Below are 23,364 nucleotides of genomic sequence, written 5' to 3' on the forward strand. Positions count from 1 at the left end.
TTGAATGCAAGGTGGAATGGGGGGGGGGGGGGGAGAGAGAGAGAGAGAGAGAGAGAGAGGATGCTCTAGAAGTGAGCAGAAGTCTTTTTCTGTGGAAGGGAGAATGTGGATTTCTCCCTGAATGTATATTCCATGTTTTTTCCTTGATTTAATTTATTTCGTGTCAAAAGCATTGTACTAAAAATACATTTCAAATAATGGAAATAAAAAAAGAAATCACAAGCAACTAAATAGTTTTGGACCAAAAGCGGGCAACAGCAACCGCATTGTCTGTAGCTTTAAACAACTCCTCCTCCGTACATGAGGCAGGGCATTGTGGGCAAGCATACATATGCGGAGTTGTTTGTTCAGCTCCACAGTCACACAAGGTGGAGGATTCCTCCAGGTAGTGCCACCTTGCCAAGTTGTCTTTTGATCTGCCCACTCCACTTCTGAGTCTGTTCAGGGACTTCCAAGTTGCCCATTCTTGGTTTGCCCCTGGAGGAAGACCCTCTTGGGGGGCCATCCAGTTAGAATTGCCAGGTTTAGCTGCCCAGAGGGACACCCTTGCTGTTGCTGGAGGAACATCAAGAGGAGTGGTGGTTCTCATGAAGCCCTTCCTTGATTTGAGTCTGGTGGGAGGAGGGTGATAGCCATGCAGTGGGTGGCTTTCACAAAGTTCGACCTTATTTCTCTCACCATTAGCAGCAACTTCCCGTCGCACGTCAGGAGGGGCAATGCCAGCTAACTTGTAGAGTTTATCAACAGGTGTAGCTTTAAGGCATCCCGTGATGATTCTGCATGTTTCATTCAGTGCTATGTCCACCTGCTTTGCATGGGCAGACTTGTGCCAAACAGGACAGGCATACTCTGCAGTTGAGAAAGACAAGGCCAGGGCTGATGTTCTTACTACTTGTGGGTCTGCTCCCCATGCGCTGCCAGTCAGTTTCCGCAGTATGTTATTGCGTGCAGCTACTTTGTGCTTGGTGTTCATGCAGTGTTTCCTATATGTTAGTGTTCGGTCTAAGGTGACACCAAGGTATTTAGGATGGAAACAGTGTTCGAGCTCTTGGCCTTCCCAAGTAACTTTCAGTTTCCTGTTGGCTTCGCGGTTACGTAGGTGGAAAGCACACACTTGTGTCTTGGCAGGGTTAGGCTTCAGGTGGTTCTCTTTGTAGTAGCTGGAGAGATCTTTCAAGGCATTGGTGAGTTGCTTTTCAACTGTTTCAAAATCTTTTGCTTGTGTTGTAAGGCCAAGGTCATCAGCATATATAAAGCTCTTTGTGAGTGGTGGTTGTGGCTGATCGTTCGTGAAGATATTAAATAAGGTCGGTGCAAGAACGCTGCCTTGGGGTAAACCATTCTTTTGCCTCCTCCATCTGCTTTTCTGGCCCTGAAACTCCACATAGAAGCTGCGGTTTTCTAAGAGGGTCTGGACAGTTTTTGTAAAGTCAAAGTCCCGGGTGATATGGTAGACTTTATGCAGCATTTTTCTATGTTGCACCGTGTCATAGGCTGCTGTAAGGTCCACAAAAACTGTTCCCGTAATGCGGCCTTTCTCATAGCCTTCCTCGATATGTTCAGTCAGATGAAGAATTTGACCTGTACAGTTTTTCCCTGGTCTGAAACCTGCTTGTTGTGCAATAAGCTTGGGTTCAATAACAGGTCCTAGTCGATTTAATAGCATCCTCTCATAGACTTTTCCTTGATGAAAGATAAGGTTCCAGGAAATTAGCCACTGAGATGCTTACCAGACCTGTATATGCTGAATCTGAACAGTGCGACTGCAACAGGTGTCTTCCGATTCTGCCTTGAGGCCCACTGACTGATCAGTTGATTACTATTTCCGTGGGAGTGATAGTTGAGATTCTCTGTATGTGTTTCAGAAGAGCAGCTTCTACCACCATCAAAAGATAGAATACAACTAAGTCCTGAACTTGGAGTTTTATTGTAAGACATTGAACATATTTGTATTGCTTTCTAAGATCTATCCTTACTCCTGGTCTTATCTCTGTACCAGCCCTCTGTACCAGTGACATCACTGTTGTATATTTCTTCTATCTCTCAGTAAAATCATTGAGATAATGTATGTAAGTATGTATGTATAAAAAATTACCTTGAATAAGAGCAATCTTGCATCATGTTATGTGACAGTATAAAATCCTTGGGTTGGATTGTGGATTGTTATCAATGCATTGGTTTGCACAACCTTCATTGCAGCCTGACTCACATTGTTCTACATTTCAGATAAATGCAAGATGACAGTAGTAGTAATTGAGCAAGTATTTCAAGAGTCAATGTGTATCTCACAAACATTATAAACCCTGTCATGGGAAGAGAACCTGCCTAAGTGAGTCAATCTGGTGCATAAAGCATGGTAATGTATAAGACACCCTGATTTTTCATTTAAAATCCCTGCCAGCGGAAACAACACCAGAGCTCTAATACATATGTGAGAACAACATTTGCAGTTACTTCTAATATCATAGTATTAAATGGGGATTGATGGGATTTGCATGTTTTTCTGGAATCTGTCTCGGCTTCACAGTGTCCTGATGATTTTCTGAATGTTCATTTTATATAAATAATTCAAAGCAGAAGTGCAGTAGAACTGTTGCACATTGAGCTTTTGAGCTGCGTTTCTGTGATTTTTTCAGCCTGTGTCCTTTGAATGACACCTTTTTGTTCAGTTTTGCCAGAGAGGACAATGGTTAGCAGAATATTGTTATCACTCCTATGTGAGTCACTCTTTTAAAATATTAAGTTGCTACAACAGTTAAACTAATACGGTTGGCCTCGTGACATGACAAAAGTTCATTGTGTCTCTTACATTTCAAGTCTTTTCAACCTCTGAAACCCTGGGAATTTTTTTTAATTGGGCCATTCACTAAGGTATGGGAGTAGGAAATTATTATCCATTTTAAAAGGAAATTATTGCATTAGAGAGACGGCCTAGATTAAGCTTCTCTGAAAGAGCCCAACCTACTTAACATCCTTTCCACAGAGGTTTCCAGAAAAGTGCTATTATTAACATTTTGCAGCTGATAAGATTTGGTTAGCCCCGCAGTTTGATTTATATGAATGTTTAATTGTGTTAATCCTTACAAATTTATGAAACAAATAATAATAATAATAATAATAATAATAATAATAATAATAATAATAATAATAATAATAATAATGTTATAGGAGAAAGAAGGATGATGGTTACTGAAAAAGACCAAGCACAGTTTTCACTGGGGTGTGGGGTAGAAAGGGGATTTTACAACCGGCACCAATTACTAATGCAAATCTGCATTTTCATTGCATTTCAGCTTATTTACCTTGTGTTTTAACCAAGACTTGGTTTTCAGTGTGTATTCTATTATTGTCAGCTGCTATGACAAAAAATTTAAGTAACTGATTAACCAACTAACCTCCAATTACAACCTTTGATTTTGGGATCCAGATGTTTTCCAAGCATGATTTGCTCTGAGATCAATGATGTCATTCTATGATGGAATCCAATCAGTCAGAAGAGGCATGAGGACAAATTGATATATAGTTGGCAACCCCCACCCCTTCACAGATTTGATGATTCACAACTTTGCTGCTCCCCCTCCTGAGATCATTGCATGCATATTCACATGGCAGCCATGGACTTTGGGAGAAGGAAACATCAGCAGTCTCTATAGTAGCTGCCAACTACCTCCTGAGACCCGTGGCTTCTGTGTGAGCATATATGCAGCAGTCTCAGGGTTTGGGTGGACAGGGCACCAGCAATCTTCCATACAGTGTTGGGCATCTGGTGGTGCTTGTCAGGCCATAGTTGTCACCCTGACTTCCCCAGATATTCAGAGAGGTGGAGGACAACAATGATCTCCCTCGCCAACTACCTCCCAAAATCTGCCAGTGCATAGGATTTTGGGGGGCAGTTGGTGACACCTATCACTGCTGCTTGGCTGTCCCCATTGCTTCTGGAGGGCAGAGCTGCAGTGATCTCACTTGCCAACCTGCCCTGAAGCTTGTATATTCATAGGCTTCGGGGGAGTTCATAGGGAGTTGGGATGGGGCGGTGATCTTTCTTCCCTCCCATTTCTCCAGACATAGGACTCCTAAGTGCAGGTGCTTTGGAAGGGCAGAACAGTGGTTATAATTTGTGATTTTTCCACTTTCATGGAGTATCTACACCCTTAACCCCAGCAAATTACAACAGCCAAGTATATATGCATGCACATAAAAACATACATACACATATCACACAACCTAATGTAAAATTAAACTTAGCAATTCATTCAATGACTTAATTGAACGTATGGCCTGCCTTTTACCTAGAATGGGATTCCAAAATAGCTATTACTTCTAGGATGTTGCAAAACCCACTGGAGTAGATATTGAGTGATACAGGCCCCTTCCCACACAGCTGAATAAAATCCCACATTGTCTGCTTTGAACTGGAATATATGGCAGTGTGGAGTCAAATAACCCAGATCAAAGCAGATATTGTGGAATTTTCTGCCTTGATATTCTGGGTTATAAGACTGTGTGGAGGCCCTTCCACACAGCCCTATATCCCAGAATATCAAGGCAGAAAATCCCACATTATCTGAATTTTCTGGCTTGATATTCTGGGATATAGGGCTGTTTGGAAGGGCCCTAGAAGGGCCCATGGAGAGATATAGAAAACACAGTGCACAGTATTAAATTGTTTTCTATTTTTACAACTCCTTGGGATATTCATTTTATCATACTTTTTACTTAGCCTATTTAAGCAGCGACGGCACCAATAATTGAAAAGTAAATAATAATTGAATGGGATACACACATATATAAAGAAAGAGAAGGAGCATTCAACCAAAGATTATAAAACTTTCAGCATAATCAAGTGTGATAGAAAAAAAAACTAATTTGATTCATTACAGACTATTCATTTTCTTAACAGATGTCTGTTTTTGCATATTGCATATTGCCCTAATAATTGAAAAGTAAATAATAATTGAATAGGATACACACATATATAAAGAAAGAGAGGGAGCACTCAGCCAAAGATTATAAAGAATTTCAGCATAATCAAGTGAGATAGAAAAAAAACTAATTTGATTCATTACAGACTATTCATTTTCTTAATAGATGTCTTTCTGCATATTGAATCCTTCAAACATTCATACAGTATTTTAAGAGCAACAATGTCAAAATCTAAGCTAGTACAGGATATTCCTTTGCACAAGTCATTTGAAAATGGACTGAAAGTTTGGTAGACAGAGGATAATCTAGCTGCAGGAAATCATAATGTCTTTTTGCTTATGGACCTCAACACAAAGGCCCATGGATTTACCACGCATCATGGCAAACCCATAGAGTCCGGGGGGGGGGGGGATGGAGAACTCATTGCCCCACGCCCCGCATCGCCCACCTTACATTGACTCCCATCCCACAGTGTTGCTGCCCGGCTTACCCCCATTGCTCCTAAAGCAACATGTTGTCACAGTGAGAGTGTACACCACTTGTTCCCTCTTTTGGCACAAAACCTGGCTGGAAGTACATGTGCTTTACGTACTGGGCTCCGTGCTAAAAGGGAAGAACAAGAGGTGTACAATGGGCAAATCAGCCCATTTGATGAGGTCATAGGTCAGGAGCACCACTTGGACGAGTCACTATTTTGGGACGTACAGGCCAGCATAGCCACTGGAGTTTCTGGAAGTTGTAATTTAAAATGTAACTTTGTCATGCTGTGGTCAGGCATTGCTGTGATTGTGGACCACTGTTCCACATGTTAAGCCATTTAATGCAATCATACCAAGTACTGGACAGACTCAACTCAATCAAATTATATCACCCTGACCAGGATTATGTATATGTATATGCATATATATATACACATATACAGTATATTGCAATCTCATTTTGTGATGCCCAAGGAATAAAGTCACCCTAAGCTCTGATGTGATCATGTAGCCTTGTTTGTTCTTTAATCAACCTTTGTCTTCCTCTTCATCCCTGCTTCATAGTTCCTTTTTACTAATGTTTCATTCTATTGACTGGTTTCTAGCCTGCTTTGACTATGGTCCAGGACATAGCCCTGACACATTATTTATCTTGCTTTCCTTTTCCTTCCCACAGAGAAGTTTGTGGCAGAAGGCCATATGGTAAGCAAAGTGGCAGTCATCTTGGGACAGAAAAAGGCCAGATGACCTCGTCTTCTTTTTCCTCTTCCTGTACACATTGAGTTATTCTGTGCCACTTTAAGCCTCCATGAGAAAAGTGGAGTACAAATGGTGCAAATAAACACTTTTTCGCCTTCCCGGTGTTTACTGAATCAAATCTTTATGCTGAAATACAGAATACCTCAAAATACCAGATGGTGGGGAGGAACAACAGCCATGGTTTTCATGGCTTACTTAGCAGTTTCCTGAGGCAATAGGACAAAGGCTGATGGAAACAGAATGGATCAATAGATAGCCCTTATGTTCCCCGTGCTCATTGATAGTGATACCCTAGTATGATTCCTATTTGTTTAAAAGATGCTGATGTGAAAAGAACTGGCACATTGCAGTAATCTGGTCATGCAAACTGTCTCTAAGCAATTAGACTGTCTTATTGGTTTAGTGCTATTTTGAGCTTATGCCTGCTTGTGGACTGTGCCTTCAAAAACAAATCGGAATGTACTGCTTTATGCTAGATCTCTATTTATCATTATGCACATCTCATAACTGGATGACATTTATACTTAGTGCCAGTGAAAATAGCATTAGAAACAATGAAAAATACAATATGTAAATTTGGTGTGCTCTGTTTTAATTTTAGACTTATGGCCATTGTTAAAGTGAAATTTAAAAGTAGAAATCAAATGTCTTCACACTTTGAGTGGCAAATTGACACAAGAATAAATTTATTAATTTGGTTATGTGCATGCTCTTTGACTGCTCACTACTTGATTTTCCATCACTATTCTGTATCATCAAAAGTTTGATAGATTCTTCCTTATATGCAGCTAAACAGTGTCAATTATTAATATATATATGGCCCATCTTTGCGGGAAGCCTTCCTCTCACAGGTTTGATTCATGGAGAGGGCCTTCTCAGTGGCTGCTCTCAAGGTGTGGTGTTCCCTCCAACAGAAGATTTTGTTGTCTCCCTCCCTGCTCTCTTTCTACTGGCAGGCTAAGACCTTTTTATTTAGGCAGAACTTTAGCCTTCAATTCATGTGGCAGAAAGGGATTTTAATTGGGTGTGTATTTTATCTTCCTTTATTATGCTTCACATGTGTTTTGAATTACAAGCAGTGCCTTACATGTATAAAACATCACATATCAAAACAACAACAATAACAATAGATTAAACCCATTAAAATTATAAAACAACAATCAGACACAATACATAAAACATTTAAGCCTTGCAGCAATCCTGAGGTTATCTTTAACTACTTCCATATTTCCATGTTTCTATCATTCACTGAATGCCTTCTTAAATAACCAGGTCTTAAGGTGTTTCCTAAAAGATAGGAGGGAGGGGGCTGATCTGATCTCCCTGGGAAGGGAGTTCCACATCTGAGGGGCCACCACCGAGAAGGTCCTGTCCCTCATCCCCGCCAATTGAACCTGTGAAGGCGGTGGGACCGAGAGCAGGGCCTCCCCAGTAGATCTTAATGTTCTGGAAGCTGTAGTTTAAAAAAAAAAATCTGGATTTTTTTGGGGGTTTTTAAAGATGTAATCTGATTATATTGTAGGGTTTCAGCATGCCTGGTAACATGTTTTCCTTCCTTAAGCGCAGCCAAAATAATGTTTTTTGCTTTCTAGTGTTGGAGAATTCCTTGAAAACCATCCTCTGCTATTTATAATCCTTTTTATCATTTGATTTCTTGTGGGTAAGGACCATCACAAACCCAAAATGGTTTTCATGGATTCTGTCGAAATTTCTTAGAAATTATCTCTTTCCACCCAAAGATTGGCTTCCTCGATATTTCAGTGGTAACTATTGCAGAGCATCTGTTAGTTTGACAGAACTGTATTCACCAACTGATTGATGACTTCAGAACATCTGAGACACTATCTCAGAAATATCTTAATTTTGCATTCAACATCTCTAGGATACTCATCAGATGGCAGTTGTCTTCTGTTTCTACACACTTTAAAGATGAAATCCCACAGATCCTATCAAATGACCCATTCTGTGGGTTGTTAATGGGACTCTGTTTCCACAATGTGTAGAATTGGGTGGATTTTAAAGATGACCTAGAATTGATGCCACATGTCTCCCTGCATTTAGAAATGCTTAGAAATTGGTATTTTTCTGTGTGATGGGAAATTGTGCATTTTCTTGTTTTTAGTCAATATTCTGATGTTTCAATGTGGGTGTGCAAGTGAGTCTTTTCATGTCCCTTGGTTCTCTTTCTGCCACCATTACTCTTTGGACCTCTGTTTCTAAGGAAGGTAATGGCCAACTTCTTGAGAATAAATTATGTCAAGAAAACCCTGTGAAAGATTTGCCTTTAGGTTGCCATCGACTGGAAACAGCTTGAAGACACACAACAACAATACTAACAAATCATCTTTAGTTGGGCATGCATGCATGTGTATATGTATGAGTGCATGTGTTTATAAATACACATGTCCATACCCAAGAGAGGAGACAGAGAAAGACAGAGAAAGAACAAGTAACCCACACTTAAATCCAATTTTCAAGTTAAACTCAGTAACACTACAATAGTACATACCTACTGATTCTACATCCAAGGTAACTTTGAAAATCTCCTTTTCATATGGTAAGTAAGCCTATTTTTATCACTTACAGCAATCAAGAAAAAGGTATTTATAACTGATGATCACATTTGCTCTTGTGAAAGTCCTGACTAATACTGTCTCCACCCACTGGACTTTTGCTGCTTTGTATTCATTTTTTGCCTAAGATACCAAGTCTTATCTCAGAAATAAAACCCATGTGGACAAAAAGTGGAAGAAAAGATTAGTTCCTTCCCTAGTGAGATAAATCATTCTTCACTTAAAGAGATCCCCATTTTTCATTTGACTTTTGCTACAGCCAAATGTCTAAAAGAATGTGAATGTCAAAAGTAATGTATTATTGTACATGGTGAACTTTCAACTCTGGTTTAGCCTCCAAGATCTCTAGAGAACACTTGGCAGACTATTTTTACACACATGCAAAACTCTTCAAAATACCAAAGTGAAAAGGAATGACAAAATGAACAAAAAGTCATAATTTAGCTGTCAAATTCTGTTCAAAAGTAATTAGAAAAAAATCTTTACCCTTTCCTGCTAACTTTGGGTAGCTGAAAATGAAGATCATTATTTCTGCAAAATGGAATGTATACAGCTACTTAGCATTATACTTTTTATTTTTTTATTTATTTATTTGAATAGACATCGCTTTGTCGTCACTCACTAGCTGAAGAATGTTTGTCTGGTCACTATGGATGATACTGTATTAATCAATCTGACCACATGAACAATTTGCCTGATCATCTTTTCAAAAAATTGCTGGCAGGTCAACTTTGACTTATAGAGACATTATAAATGACAGCTATCCAAGATGCCCCAAAAATTAACTACCCCACATAGGTCTTACAAACTCAAGACTATAGCTTCCTTGATTCAGTCAATCTCTTATGGTCTCACTCTTTTTTTAGTCCCTTTCCACATTGGTCATATTGTTTTTACATTGTCTCCAACTTATAACAAACCTAACACAAACATACCATGGGATTTTCTTGGCAAGACGGCTTCAGAGGAAGTTTGCCCTTGCCTTCCTCTGTGGCTGAGAAGAGTGCAACTTTCCCAATGCAATGCAGTAGATTTTCATGGCCAAACAAGATTTGAACCTTGGCTTCCACGTCCTAAAATAGCACCCAAATCACTATGCCATACTGGGTCTATTTCATTTTACCAAACATTATCGTATTTATAATGAATCACATTATCTCAGGATATGTCTAAAATACATGATCCTCAGTTAAGTCCACTTGGCTTCTAGCAACAGGCCTAATTTCTCTATAAACCATGTATTGTCTTTTAAGTGGTCCATGTTATTCTGTAGGACTCAAATGTCTTGATTTGCTTCCTCCTGGCTTTCTTCGCTGGTCAATTTTCACAACCATACTTAGGAACCATTTCCACTTTCCCATTCCTTGTGGTGGAGTTGGCTCCCACTGCATTGTGAAGAGAAAAATGGATGTCGAGGGAGTTCCTCCACACCCAAAATAGCTTCTAGCATTATTGATATTTATCTGTTTACCTGTTATTTTGCATTCATGTGCAAAAACAGTTTATTGACTTACCCTTCTTTCAAAGGTATAGATCAAAATATTTTTCTAGTAAAAGAACAGGATGTTTCTCCACCCCATCAAAATTCAAAGCATCTCAAGGCAGTTTTGACCAAAGAGCCAAAAATCCCTTTAAAATTCTGCCCCCAAAAATGAAGAATTTCTAAATTCTTTTGGTGCTTTGATGGCATCAAAACTTATTTTCACAGGGAGCCTCCTCACTAATGATGAGTGTGAGCATCTGATTTTACTCATGCCAAATGGCAACACATTTGCATTAAAATATACCTCACATTATCAAAGACCCCAGTTAATATACTTGGAAATCTAGAAAAACTGAGAGTCAAAGACCACGCGCTGCTCAGACTACTTTGTGTCTTATTATCAAGAAAAGGACAGGCGATGAGTGAATTATCTGAACCTGATGAAGTCATCTGACTCTTTAAGCTGCCTCCTTTGTAATCTATGGCTATAATCATGTGGCAGATGGAAAACAAATGAGAGGGTTTACCGTCTTTAAATTGTAAAAGAAATATAATTGCACAGTTCAGTCCTATGCTTTCCTATTAATGTAAATCTTAGGTTTGGTCATTTGGACTGCCAATAGTCAAGAACAAAAATGCATTCTATAGAAAAATAAACAGCCACAAGCAGATAATTTTTAAAAATCTAAAGCAAATTCCTCTCACTCTTGTGTGTTCCCTAATAGGCTTTACTCTGATATATGTTTGCAGAGGATTGTTTTTTAAGACTTAAGTTACCTGGTGAGTTGTAGAAGGCTGCAAGCATAGCCCTCTCAAATGTTTTAGTGAAGCATCTAAAAAAATCTCTGAAACATATTTCAAGCATACCTGAATTTTTATGGCAATCTCTGCTATTAATATTTTTTCCATATGCTTCTATTCATTATTATGCTTGCAAAATGCTTATCATATGTCCTTGATTTGGCAACATTAACAAAGAAAAGGTCTTTCCTCAACTCCTCCAACTCAAAGAGAAATATGGCCTCTTGCTGGAGATCATGAAACCTTGGCTAGTGGCTCAAGGCCAGAGATAGTTTGTCTTTGTACTGTTTTTGTAGGATTACTAGTCACCGTCATCCTTATCAAGGGTTCCTACTATCTTCTTCCACATGGCTGATTCCAACAATTAGACATGCCATCTTAGGTTTAAACAATTTGGACTGCCCATCACTTGCACCAGTGGCTCCCTGAGCTGGAATTTGTGAGCAGAGAAGGTCTAAGAAAAACCAATGGCACAATCTGAATTTCTCCTTTAAGATTATCTAGGACAGTGGTTCTCAACCTGTGGTTACCCAGGTGTTTTGGCCTCCAACTCCCAGAAATCCCAGCCAGTTTGCCAGCTGTTAGGATTTCTGGGAGTTAAAGGCCAAAACATCTGGGGATCCACAGGTTGAGAACCACTGGTTCTTTCCCCATAATAACATTGTTGATGCCTGCCTGCTGAAAGAAGTTCAGAAAATTCAACCAAAAGAAGCCTAATGTATACAATTTCCAGAGAAATAATCTTGTTCATACATTTTGGTTGAAAAAGTAGGGAAAGGAATGGGGAGGACTTTGTTGGCATGCTATGGCTAACTAATTCATTCTAATATGAATGTTTGTGGATGACAATGTGTGTCTATGGAATACAACATTTAAGGCTGAGCTATAAATATGTCGTTACATAGCTGAAAGAGAACCACAAGGCTCCAAATTTGTTCAGATGGCTATCATTGTAATAAAAGACTCCAACATTTTGAAAACCTATGAGAAATCCATGTGTGAGCAGGAACATTAAAAACACAAAAAATCCATAATTTGCAAGAATAATAGGAAAATACTGTAAAGTTTTAATACCATAAAAGATAGACACAAAGCAAAATCTGTTTATCTACTGCTGCTGCTGTGCATTCCCCACTGCTTAGAGGATTTCAAATACTGATAAAAGATATTCTTTTGAAAATAATTACATTCTAAGCCAGATAGAGTTGAGGGAGGAGAGAATACCCATGTTTCATAAGAATGGAAAGGATCGCATTTAGCTCCTGGTTCAGTCTTTCATCTCTGAAAGGAGAAAGTTTTGAGTTTTTAATAAAAGAAACACAGGAAACTTTTAAGCACTAAATTACACTATTTGAAGGATGAGCTTTTCTTTTTCTGGGAGATCTGAGGTCTGGGAAAATTGGAAAGTAAGGCAGAAACATCCTGTGGCCAGTGGTAAATTGGCTCTTCTGTGCCAGGAAAAAAAACATGTGTTCTCCACAGACTTTTGGTAAAGAAACGTACAACATGAAATGTGTGTTCTTTGATCACTACACAGAAAGAGCAATTGCCAACCAACAATGGCTGACTAAAAAGACAATGGGGGAGAGAGAGAAAACACCGAATTTGATGCTCATTTAGATTTGGATTGAAAGCATCTTCAGCTGGAGAAAAATCACACTCTATGAAAGAAAGCTGTCAAAAATATATTTCAAAAAGAAGCTCTTTACAGGGCAAAACTATTTTTAAGATGCATAGGCATGCATTTTCAGAAAGTCTTAGAACAAGTTCCATCTTTCAGTGCCTCCAAGAAATCATACAGCCATATTCTAAAATCACTCACATATTCCACAGCAGGGACAGATAAAGAGTGGGCTTTTACGGAAGCCTGTTTTCATACCTTGTTGCAATGTCTTGAAGAATAGTGCTGACACTATTCACTTCTATGACTCATTATAATAGGATACACCAAGAATAGCAGGCATCTGTCAGGCTTTTTCTTCCTTGACAAGATAGGGAAGCCCCTGCTGTGATAAGCAGTTAACCTATGCAATGCACTCTCTCATACTTGTATTTTAACTTAATTAATCCACAAAAAAGAAAAACAAGTTAATAGACCTTTTATAAAATTTTAGGAGTGGTCTCAGGGCCGGCCCTAGGTAATTTTCAAGTGTAAGCAAACAGAATTTTGTCCCTCCCCCCCCCCAAAACCAATCACTGAAAAATAAAAGCGTTGGATAAGCAAAAATGTTGGATAATAAGGAGGGATTACGGAAAAGCCTATTAAACATCCCATTACATTATGATTTTACAAATTAAGCACCAAAACCTCATGTTTTACAACAAACTAGCTGTGCCCAGCCATGCGTTGCTATGGCGTATGAAGAGGGTGGATGGCCATCTGTCAAGAGTGCTTGTATTGTGTCCTGCATGGTAGAAGGGTTGGACTGGATGGCCCTTTGGGGTCTCTCCAAACACTTGGATTGTATGGTTGTATTATGATTATTATTGTTTTTATTATCTTTATGATTATTATCATTATTATGTAGAGGTTGGATGGCCATCTGTTAGGAGTGTTTGGATTGGTAGAAGGAAGTTGAACTGGATGATCCTTAGGGGTCTCTCCTAACCTTAGAATTCCATGATATTGTTATTGTTATTATTTACAGGCTGGATGGCCATCTGTTGGGTGTGCTTGGATTGTGTCCTCTATTGCAGAAATGGTTTGGGCTGGATGGGGTTTAGAGGTCTGTCCTAACTGTATGATTGTCTGATGGGATTTTTGTTATTATTGTGGAGGTATTGGATGGGCATCTGCAAGGAGTGTTTGGATTGTGTCCTCCATGGGAGAAATGGGTTGGACTGGATGGTTTTTAGGGGTATGTCGTAACTGATACCTCCTCAGATGGAAAACCCACCTACCTTTCGGCCATTTTGTGTGAAGAGAAGGAGAGAAGAAACCGCTGCTTTTGTCTTCCTCCTTCCCTCTTTGTTGGTAGCTTCGCAGGTAGGGAAAGCACCTTGCTCATGCCCGTTTGCCGGATCTGTAGGATAGTAAAAACCACAGATTTCGCCATTCTCTTTCCCTGCCACTTAGAAGCATGCAGGGAAGTTGTGAGACAGCGCGCGACGGTGTGTCGTGGCTGGTGGCCAAGATGGCGGTGATCGTGGTAGCCGGCGAGTGAGGACGCGAGGGAGCATGGAGGAGGGGGGTGGGGTGGGTGAATTTCGCGTGCTGGGCCTGTCCCGCGCAAGCGCACATGGTTTTTGTGGGGTTTTGGATTTGTGTTGGCCACGGATGTTGATGTGAATTGTGGCTTAGTCGTCTAAACCCAGCCGCAAGGGCGTTGTGTTGTTAAGTTTTGTGGTTCTGGGTGTTGTAGTTTTTTTGTTTAGATTAAGATAAAAACGGATAGACCATTTATATATATATATATATATATATATATATATATATATATATATATATATAGATCAATCAACAGAAAAAGCAGTTCAATACATGGTAATGTTATGTAAAAAGGTAAAGGTTTCCCCTGACGTTAAGTCCAGTTGTGACCGACTCTGGGGGTTGGTGCTCATCTCAATTTCTAAGCTGAAGAGCTGGCGTTGTCCATAGACATCTCCAAGGTCATGTGGCTGGCATGACTGCATGGAGCACCGTTACCTTCCCGCCAGAGTGGTACCTATTGATCTACTCACATTGGCATGTTTTCGAACTGCTAGGTTGGCAGGAGCTGGAGCTAACAGCGGCCGCTCACGCCACTCCCGGAGTTTGAACCTGGGACCTTTCAGTCTCCAGCTCAGTGCTTTAACACACTTTGCCACCGGGGAATTACTATATTTGCGATTTTAACACCAAACATTGAACTGGGATATAGGGCAGTGTGGACTCAAATAACCCAGTTCAAAGCAGATATTGTGGGTTATTCTGCCTTGATATTCTGGGTGGCAAGGCTGTGTGGAAGAGTCCTGAGGGTCCTTAGTAATCCATAGGAATTAAAAAGCCACCGAAAGGGAATCTGGCCCCGGTGTTTAAAAAAACTCTAAAATCAGGACAGTAAATAAGGGACAACACTCTGAAAACAAGGGAAATCCAGACAGGAAACACGAAGGGCCAGCTAACACCTCCCAACCAAGGATGCCCCCAGGGAGGAAGCAGCCAGGCTTTGAAGCTGCAAGGCCATTAAATGTTAATCAAGCTGGCCAATTGCAACATTCACACTAGCCTCAAACAGACAAGAGCTCTTCCTCCCACTCTGGACTTTCCACAGATATATAAACCCCACTTACCTAGCTTCCAACAGACCTCCTAACCTCTGAGGATGCCTGCCATAGGTGTGGGTTCACCGTCAGGAGAGAAAGCTTCTGGAACATGGCCAGGCAGCCTGGAGACCTGGCCTTGAAGGTGAAGGCCAGGCCACGGCTGCAGAGGCAGGCCAGGCTGCGGAGGCAGGAAGGACACCCCTGGGCGGAGGTGCCTCAACGGCGCCTCCCAGGTGCCCCCTAAAAGATGGCGCCTCCAGCTACTGCTTACTTCGCCCAATGGCTGAACCACGCCTGAGTGGTCTATTAACCTTTTATTATTCAATCTCTATCACTTTTTGTACATTATTTTTCAGGTGCTCCCCAACTCCTATGTACATCTTGACACATCTTTTTCATTGGAAAAATCGCACAGCATATGTTTTCATGAGATTTAATTCACTTCATTGCACAGGATCATCAGAAGAATATCAGAATTTTTTGAACAGAGAAAACCCAACTAGAGAACGAACAGAACTCGCTTATACTCCATTGAAGGAATATTTGTGTGAAAAGATCACTGGACTGCTGTTTTAAACATTCTTTAAAAGTTTAAAAATAATACACGGTCAGCATATAAGTATGTCTTCACACTAAACAGATACTGTTAAGTATCCATCTTTGTTCAGCCTAAATAACCATGAATATAGGCAGATGTTGCTCATCTAGATCATTTCAACATTCAGAGGAGTGGGCCTAACAGTAAATTTAGGTAGTTAATTGGTAATGCTAGTATCATTAAAGGACTTGAAAATACACCCAAATGTAAAGAAATGTTCATAACTATAGGGATGAAGTGGGGGCAAAATGAGTGCATTGTGCTCGTACATTTAAAAAAAATGTCCTGCAATGAATTTTACTCTAAGTCTCCAGAATTCTAGTATTGTAGTACCTTAAAACCACAGGTGAACATTTAGCAAGGCACTTTAGAAATAAACATACATACAGGCAATATCAACAAGAAAATTTAAAAACAGCATACAGAAGCATTCTAGTTGTAGACAATATGTAGTGCCTTAACTCTTGGCAAAGTTTGAACTATGAGTGCTGAAAGAAAATTTGTTCAGGAGGCAATATCCACATTTTGTACTCCCTTTAGTTACATCCCTGGAGGCATTATATAGTTTGCTCAAAAGCAAAATCTATCAAAATTCTCTACCATTGCTGGAAGGTAATAAGATTTTAATACTATGGGTTAAAGCAGTGTTCTGCTACGGATCAAATGCAACAGGTGTGTTTGATTATATCTATGTGAGAGAAATGTGTTTCCCTGCTCTAGCCTTTTCTATCATTTCCAGTTTGCAATCCTAAACATTATGGGACCCGGGGGGGGGGGGGGGGGGAAGCATCTATACAACCATAAATGGTCAATGTAGACCCATATAATGCAGTTTAATGCAGTCTACAGTGACCATATTTTTCAATTTCAACTTATACTAAATGACAGTGTAGGTGGGGCCTGTGATTCATCTGCCAATTTCAAGCCCAGTGAACATTCTCCAACCACTTTTTGAATGGGACAGGTTGAGGTTTTTGCTCCTTTTTTGAATCAGCTTTTGCTTTTTAAAATATATCTCCCATTAAAAGGAATGAGAAAGAAAATATGAATACCACCCCAAAGCAAATTTAGGTTTGAAGACCAGTCTAGAGAAACATTTGGAAAATCGAGGGCCACTTCCAGCATTTGTGGCCAGCTTTGAGTATCCTCTGTTGTTTTGGTTGTTGCATGCCTTCAAACTAACTCTGGTTTATGAGGAGCCAATTGTAGGATTTTCATGGCAAAATGTCTATCAAGGGATTTGTCATGGCTTTCATTTCAGCCTGAGAGAATTCCATTGACCCAAGATCACTCAGTGGGTTTTCATGTTTGAGTGAGATTCAAATCCTGATCTCTAAGAGCCCTAACCCCACATTCAAGTCACCACATTCCTCTGTATCTCATAGTTCCTTCTGCCCCATCCAAACCCTCTTTCAGCCAGCTTTCAGTTGTTGAAAAGGTACAAATACCACTGTGAACGTCACCTGTGTAACCACAGCGAGGATTGAGCTTCCCCGCTTTGTGCATTTATAGTATGTAATCTTGGCTTGGTCATTTTCTGCCAACTGTTGACCAACCAGGCCATGCCCAAGAAACCTTTCCATTCTATCAGCACACAGAAGTGTAAATCAAAAACAAAGAGGAGCAGTTTACAGTTGCTAAGGACATTGTTTATTTGTATATGTTACTAATCTAAATGATATGGTACCAAGGTGGTGTAATTGATATCAACAAAACCTAAGGCAATATTGCCATGGTACAAACAATACTTAAAGTCAACAGAGATTTCAACTAAACACAAGAGGAATGGAATGCAAATAATCGCAAACATTTCATAGGACAAGCAATACTCCTTTGGAGAGTAAATTGCATCCGTTTAAGTAAACTGTACCCATAAATCAAATTGAGCAATGTCATAACTGTTAACTTTCTAAGCCAATGAATTATTCAAATAACATGCTATTTATTATAAGTGATTAGCACCAAATCTGGAACATTTTCTGCTTGGTTATCTGTTATGTTAGTCACAGCATCTGTTGTAATATCTTGTTTTATGACCACACATTGATTTAGGACAGTGTTGGTTTGTACCATCTTAAATGAACCTTGTGGTCTCTTCCAACTCTATGTTTCTATGAACTAGTATACTATTATTTTCCAGGACTTTTAGATTTGTCATCAAATTGATGTTGTGAACAATGGATCTGGTTTTGAGGGGGGGGGGGGGGAATAATGAAAGGGAAGGGCATAGCACAGCTTTCTGGAAGGATATTCTATACACAGTGGGAAGCATGGGAGAAATGGTGAGGTATTTGCGGACACAGAATAATTTCAAATAGTAATAATTACATTACACAGTACTTTTTGGAGTAACACAGCAAGATAGTATTAGCATTGTATATTTTTGAGTAATGAGTAAGAATTGCTCGTTTATTCAAACAATTATTTGGGAGAGTTGGGCTGCATTTGCAGTATTTATTGATTGATTTATTTGCTTATTTAATTGGTTTATCAAGTGATATCCTGCCTTTCTCACAGAAATCAATGTGGCTTACAGCCTTTTAAAAACACAGTACAACTATTTTTTAAAACCCTATAAATATAAAGGTTAATGGACAATTATACCATAGTTGAAACAGTGCTAAAAGCTTTTAAACATTATGAAACAGAAATGTAGCACTCACAAAGTAGTTTGAAAATTATTTTTTTAAATAACAAATACAATCAAAAATGAGAAATTACTAATGGGAAAAGCATGTAACACATTTTTTTCTTTACTATGTAATAGCCAATGAGAGTCTTTTTAAAAAATGGAATGTATTTTTTTGAAATACAAAGTCTAAAACAATGAATAAGAGAATGAAGACCATAGTGGCAACTGTTGGCTTCCACATCAGGAGTGGTAACCATATGTATTAGTCTCAACCTCAAAGCTACTATCCAAGGTGCTAAACACCATTCACCACATAGTCAATAACTTAGACAACTCATCTGAAGGTTGGGCTAAAATATTAATCACCTCCACTGATATGAAGACCACCAACTGCCACTAGATGGCCACAGGTGGTTTTGAAGGCAAGATGATTATATCCTAAAACAGGGCTGGAGATCACCTCCAGATTTGTTTGTTTGGGGTTTTACAGAATGAACATTGTTGGACAGATTACAGTCCAACAAATCTGAAAATCTGCATGATCCCCACCTATGTCGCAGGCAAAAATCAAGTTTTTTTTTAATTAACTAGAGTACTCTTACTCGTGCTCATGTTAGCAAGGGCATGAATGGAAACCTCCCATTGTACACAGATCATTCTTCTTTCAGTGTGAAAGATTGGCATGATCTGCTTTAGCAATAAGGCAGGAAAGTGTGAAAAAATGCAGTGGCATTTGAAAAGGAAAATGTAGAGCTGATAGGTTTAAGCAACAGGGACTAAACAAACTGCACACTAATCCATGACAGGTGGTTTTGTGAAAAAACTTAATCTACTTACAATAATATTTTTTTAAAATGGACTGCACAAACATTCAAGCAGATGAACATTCTCTCAAATTCATTGAGATTTTGTGTGTCTAGGATGTCAAGTCTTCCCGTTCAATACTGTACACACTTTGGAGTAAATCCCATTGTCAATCTATATATAAAAGAGTGATGGCATCAGGGCAGCAGACAAAACAACAAACAGGCCCCCCAACCTCGAAATTTGACAATACAACCCATCATCCACGGCTCTAGGTTGATACAACAAAAAGAAAAGAAAAATAAAGTCCTAATTAGAGGGAGAGGAATAATTGTTTTTATCCAATTGCTGCCAGTTATAAGGCTAAGTTCCGCCCACTTGGTCTCCTAGCAACCTACTCAGCCCAGGGGACAGGCACAAGAGTTTGGAGAGACCCCTAAGGGCCATCCAGCCCAACTCTTTCTACTATGCAGCAGGACACAATCCAAGCATTCACAACACATGGACAACGTATAAATACTATACAATACTACACAGGGACATAGACCCCCTCTACCCTCACCACTTTCACAGTACACAAACAACCAAATGCATACTAAACATAAAGACAACCATACAACAGACATTCAATACCACCACTACCTCAACAATTTCTCACCAACACCACCAGACAACGCCACAGCAACGTGTGGCCGGGCACAGCTAGTTTGTTACATAAGGTAGATTAATATATAATTGAACTGTCTATTCAGTATTGCCAGAAAAAATATTGTTAACATTAATACCAAATCAAATGCAAGTAACATTTTATTGCTTCAAAACACATGTAATGGATTATTTGAAAAGAGGATATGCAAGAAAGAATCCAACTTTCAGTATGTTATTCACTGGTCAGACAATGTTCTAGTCCTATTTGAATTTCTAGAACTAACTAAACCAATCTACAGTTGTGTGTAGTCAGTGCTGGAAAATAAGATCAGCATGAAAAAATGTGTATCAGCATTCCTGCTCAACATTTTTGTTGTTAATTTTCTACTAACAATCAATTAACAGGGTTAATTCTTTCCAAACCATGACCCTGGTATGATTTGGATGAACTCAGGGCCATGACATACTTTAACATGATTTTCTTTTTTCCCAACTTTACTGATCTCTATTGTATTTTCTAATTAGTAATATCTAGGGCTGTCAGAATAAAAACTAGAGAAGACTTTTGTATCTTATTGTTTTATAGAAAGACATAAGTAAGGCAAGTATAGCTAGTCACCCAGCTAGGAAAAGCATTAAAGGTATAGGAGCCCTCTTCAGTTTTCAAACTGGCAGCCCCACCAACGTACTTCTTACACTGTTGAAAGATGTATGAATTATGATCTTGTAACAATAATTATTAATAGATAATGAAAGATCTTGGAATGCAACAAATAGAAAATCTGCAATCAAATGTTTGATATTTATTGTTTGATCCCATGGGCTCAAGTACAAGTCAGACTTTCTTTCTGGAGTCTATAGAATCCTATAATAATTGGATAAATACCCCCCCCCCCCCCATAATCCAGCGAGCAAGCTATACATGATATCAATTCATTAATGTGGCTTTGCCTTACTATAAAATCTGTGTAGAAATTGCAGATCTGTGTTTTTAGACTGATAGATTAATGCTAATTTAATGCCAAGGAAAGAACAGAAATACTTCAAACCACTGTAAACATTACAACCCAGAACAATTATAGGACAAAATATATCCCAAATACTAAAAAGTGACCATAACGTATTTTCCACAATAAATCTTAAAGTCTGTACCTGACATTCCCAGGATGAGAAGGAATTATTATCTGCTTCCTGGCTTGGGGTTCTTCTGTAGGGGAAAGAAAACTAGGGAAGACAATCAAATCCAAGATATAAATTGTTTCCTTGAGGTTTAGCTTTCCCAGTTCACCTGTGTGGCTGTGATCCACTGTAGGTACCCACACTCTCTAAGCAAATGTGTGTATGTTTATATAATATTAATATCAGCATTGCCTATAGCAACAACAAACAAACTTCTGACAATGAAACCTGTTTCTATTTACTGATGATCACTGCTATAAAAATAAGGACTAGGGAAGGAGAGAGAAGATTGGTCTTATTAGCAAACTTTAAGTTAATAAAGCCTCTGCTAAAGAAGTTGCGTTTTATGATGTTTTTATACCTGCTTACCCTACCTTGCATTGTCTGTCCATGGAAAATAGCCAACTAGACTGATGGTTGAACCTTACTTCAACACTGAAGAAGAGACAACATCCCATTTTTCAGTATGTGTTGTCAAAAGTAGTTTGCCTCTTTCTTATTCTGAAATATAGCCTAAAGCACACCTGATATTTATTGGCGGTATCCCTTTTACTAACCAGGGTTGATTACCTTAGCTTCCAGATGATATTGGATAGAGCAAGGTAAATGGGTTCTAAAGCAAATTAAGCCTGAAATCCCCTAGAAGCCAAGATTATTAAACAGAAACTGTTGTTTTTCTTTGTATGAGGAGTGACTTGAGAAATTGCAAGTCTCTTCTGGTATGAGAGAATTGGCTGTCTGGGAAGTTTCTGTCATGTCCCCACATGGGGAACTGGAGCTGACAGAGGGAGCTCATCCGTGGTCTCCCCAGATTCAAACTGGCAACCTTCAGGTCAGCAACCTGACCTTCCGGTCAGCAGTCCTGCCAGTACAAAAAGGTTTAACTCACTGTGCCATGGAGGGCTCCTACTGAAACTGTTGAACTTTGGACTTATCATGAAAAGATATAATTCCCTAGAAAAGACAATGCTTGATAAGGTAGAAGGTGGTACAAAAAGAGGGAAAACACATTCCAGGTGGGAAGGCTTAATGAAAGAAGCCAATGGCGCTGAGTCTGGAAGTCCTGAAGCAAGGGAGTCTTGGAAATGTGCATTTGTAGGGTCATTATGAGCTGAAGTTGACTTGACAGCAGTTAGCAACAAATAAACATTCCACTTTTTTGTTGTAAGACCTTTCCCACTTATGACAATCCCAAGGCAGAGCTTTCATAGGATTTCTTGGCAAGAATTGTTCTAAGGGCACATTGCTTTTCACAGAAGCTGAAAATATCAGACTTGTTCAAAGTTACCAATAAGTTTCATAGCTGAACTGGGTTGCAAATTCTGACCTCCAGCCTTATATCCCAAGACTCAAACTACTTCACCATACTATCACTCTTCCATTTACTTTAGTGAGAGATTATTCCAATAAAATAATGCAGAGACCACTGAAAACAAGTTAAATAAATTAAACTTTGTTATACAGAGAAGCTTAAAAGAAGTATTCCAAAGATATAGCCACAAATTTCCAGCGGGGTTGCTTTGTTTTTCTATTGGAACAAAACCATGCTACTTTAAAGAATAAAATTTTTTCTGACATTGGCTTTTGTCTGCCAAAATCCACATCAAAACATGAAATAATCTCAGTGAGTTGGTGAATTCAGCAGGAGAATAAAATAGAATAAAACTTGGGTTTTTTTTTAAAGTGAAGCCAAAAGGCCAAACACTGTTAAGAGATATGTTTCCACAGAATAAATGTGTTATGCGGTGGTAGAGCTGAGAGGGCAAAGCACAAAATCCCTTGTATTAAATGCAGCACTTTGAAAAGTCTTTACAATACCATTGAATAATGTTACCTTGGACACCCCAAGGAATTATGGGGAGCCTTGCCATCCAGCACAATGAGGATCAATCCCTTTTCAGAGCCCTGGGGCTTTAACAGATGCCTGCAGGTGTCTGGGCCGATGGCATGCCTCCATATTGTTGGCTATAGATAATACAATTCTTCAGATATCCAAGGCAACATTTATAAAAGTTTCTTAGTACTTTCCACACAGTAATTTGCTATAGTTACACATTATTTATTATTAAAACTACAGCATGTTATTGGTACTATTTATTCTTTAAATAAATACCAAAATCCTGCAAAGTGACAATTTACACTTTGGTGTAATAAGTAAATTTACTCCTTATGATATAGCAGCAATTATACTAGGAAGACTTACACTTAAACAATTATCATCACTATGCTGTTAGTACTGT

The 23,364-nt window shown here is 39.1% G+C and overlaps 1 protein-coding gene across 4 annotated transcripts in view; it reads right to left on the reverse strand.

Annotated features, from left to right (window-relative positions):
• The window catches only part of rp1 (RP1 axonemal microtubule associated), a 270,471-nt gene extending 248,847 nt beyond the window's left edge, over window positions 1-21,624 (reverse strand). For 3 of the 4 annotated variants that reach the window (XM_062980362.1, XM_062980361.1, XM_062980363.1), the window contains exon 1: window positions 21,499-21,624. In XM_062980362.1, coding sequence (XP_062836432.1) covers window positions 21,499-21,582 — 84 coding nt within the window. In that variant the 5' untranslated portion in view covers window positions 21,583-21,624. Of the gene's footprint in view, window positions 1-21,097; window positions 21,369-21,498 lie in introns of those variants that run through there. The other variant, XM_016995666.2, reaches the window with a different exon arrangement.
• Between the last annotated feature and the right edge of the window lie 1,740 nt (window positions 21,625-23,364).

Source organism: Anolis carolinensis, chromosome 4 (assembly GCF_035594765.1).
Source record: "Anolis carolinensis isolate JA03-04 chromosome 4, rAnoCar3.1.pri, whole genome shotgun sequence".
In the NCBI taxonomy this organism is placed as follows: domain Eukaryota; kingdom Metazoa; phylum Chordata; class Lepidosauria; order Squamata; family Dactyloidae; genus Anolis; species Anolis carolinensis.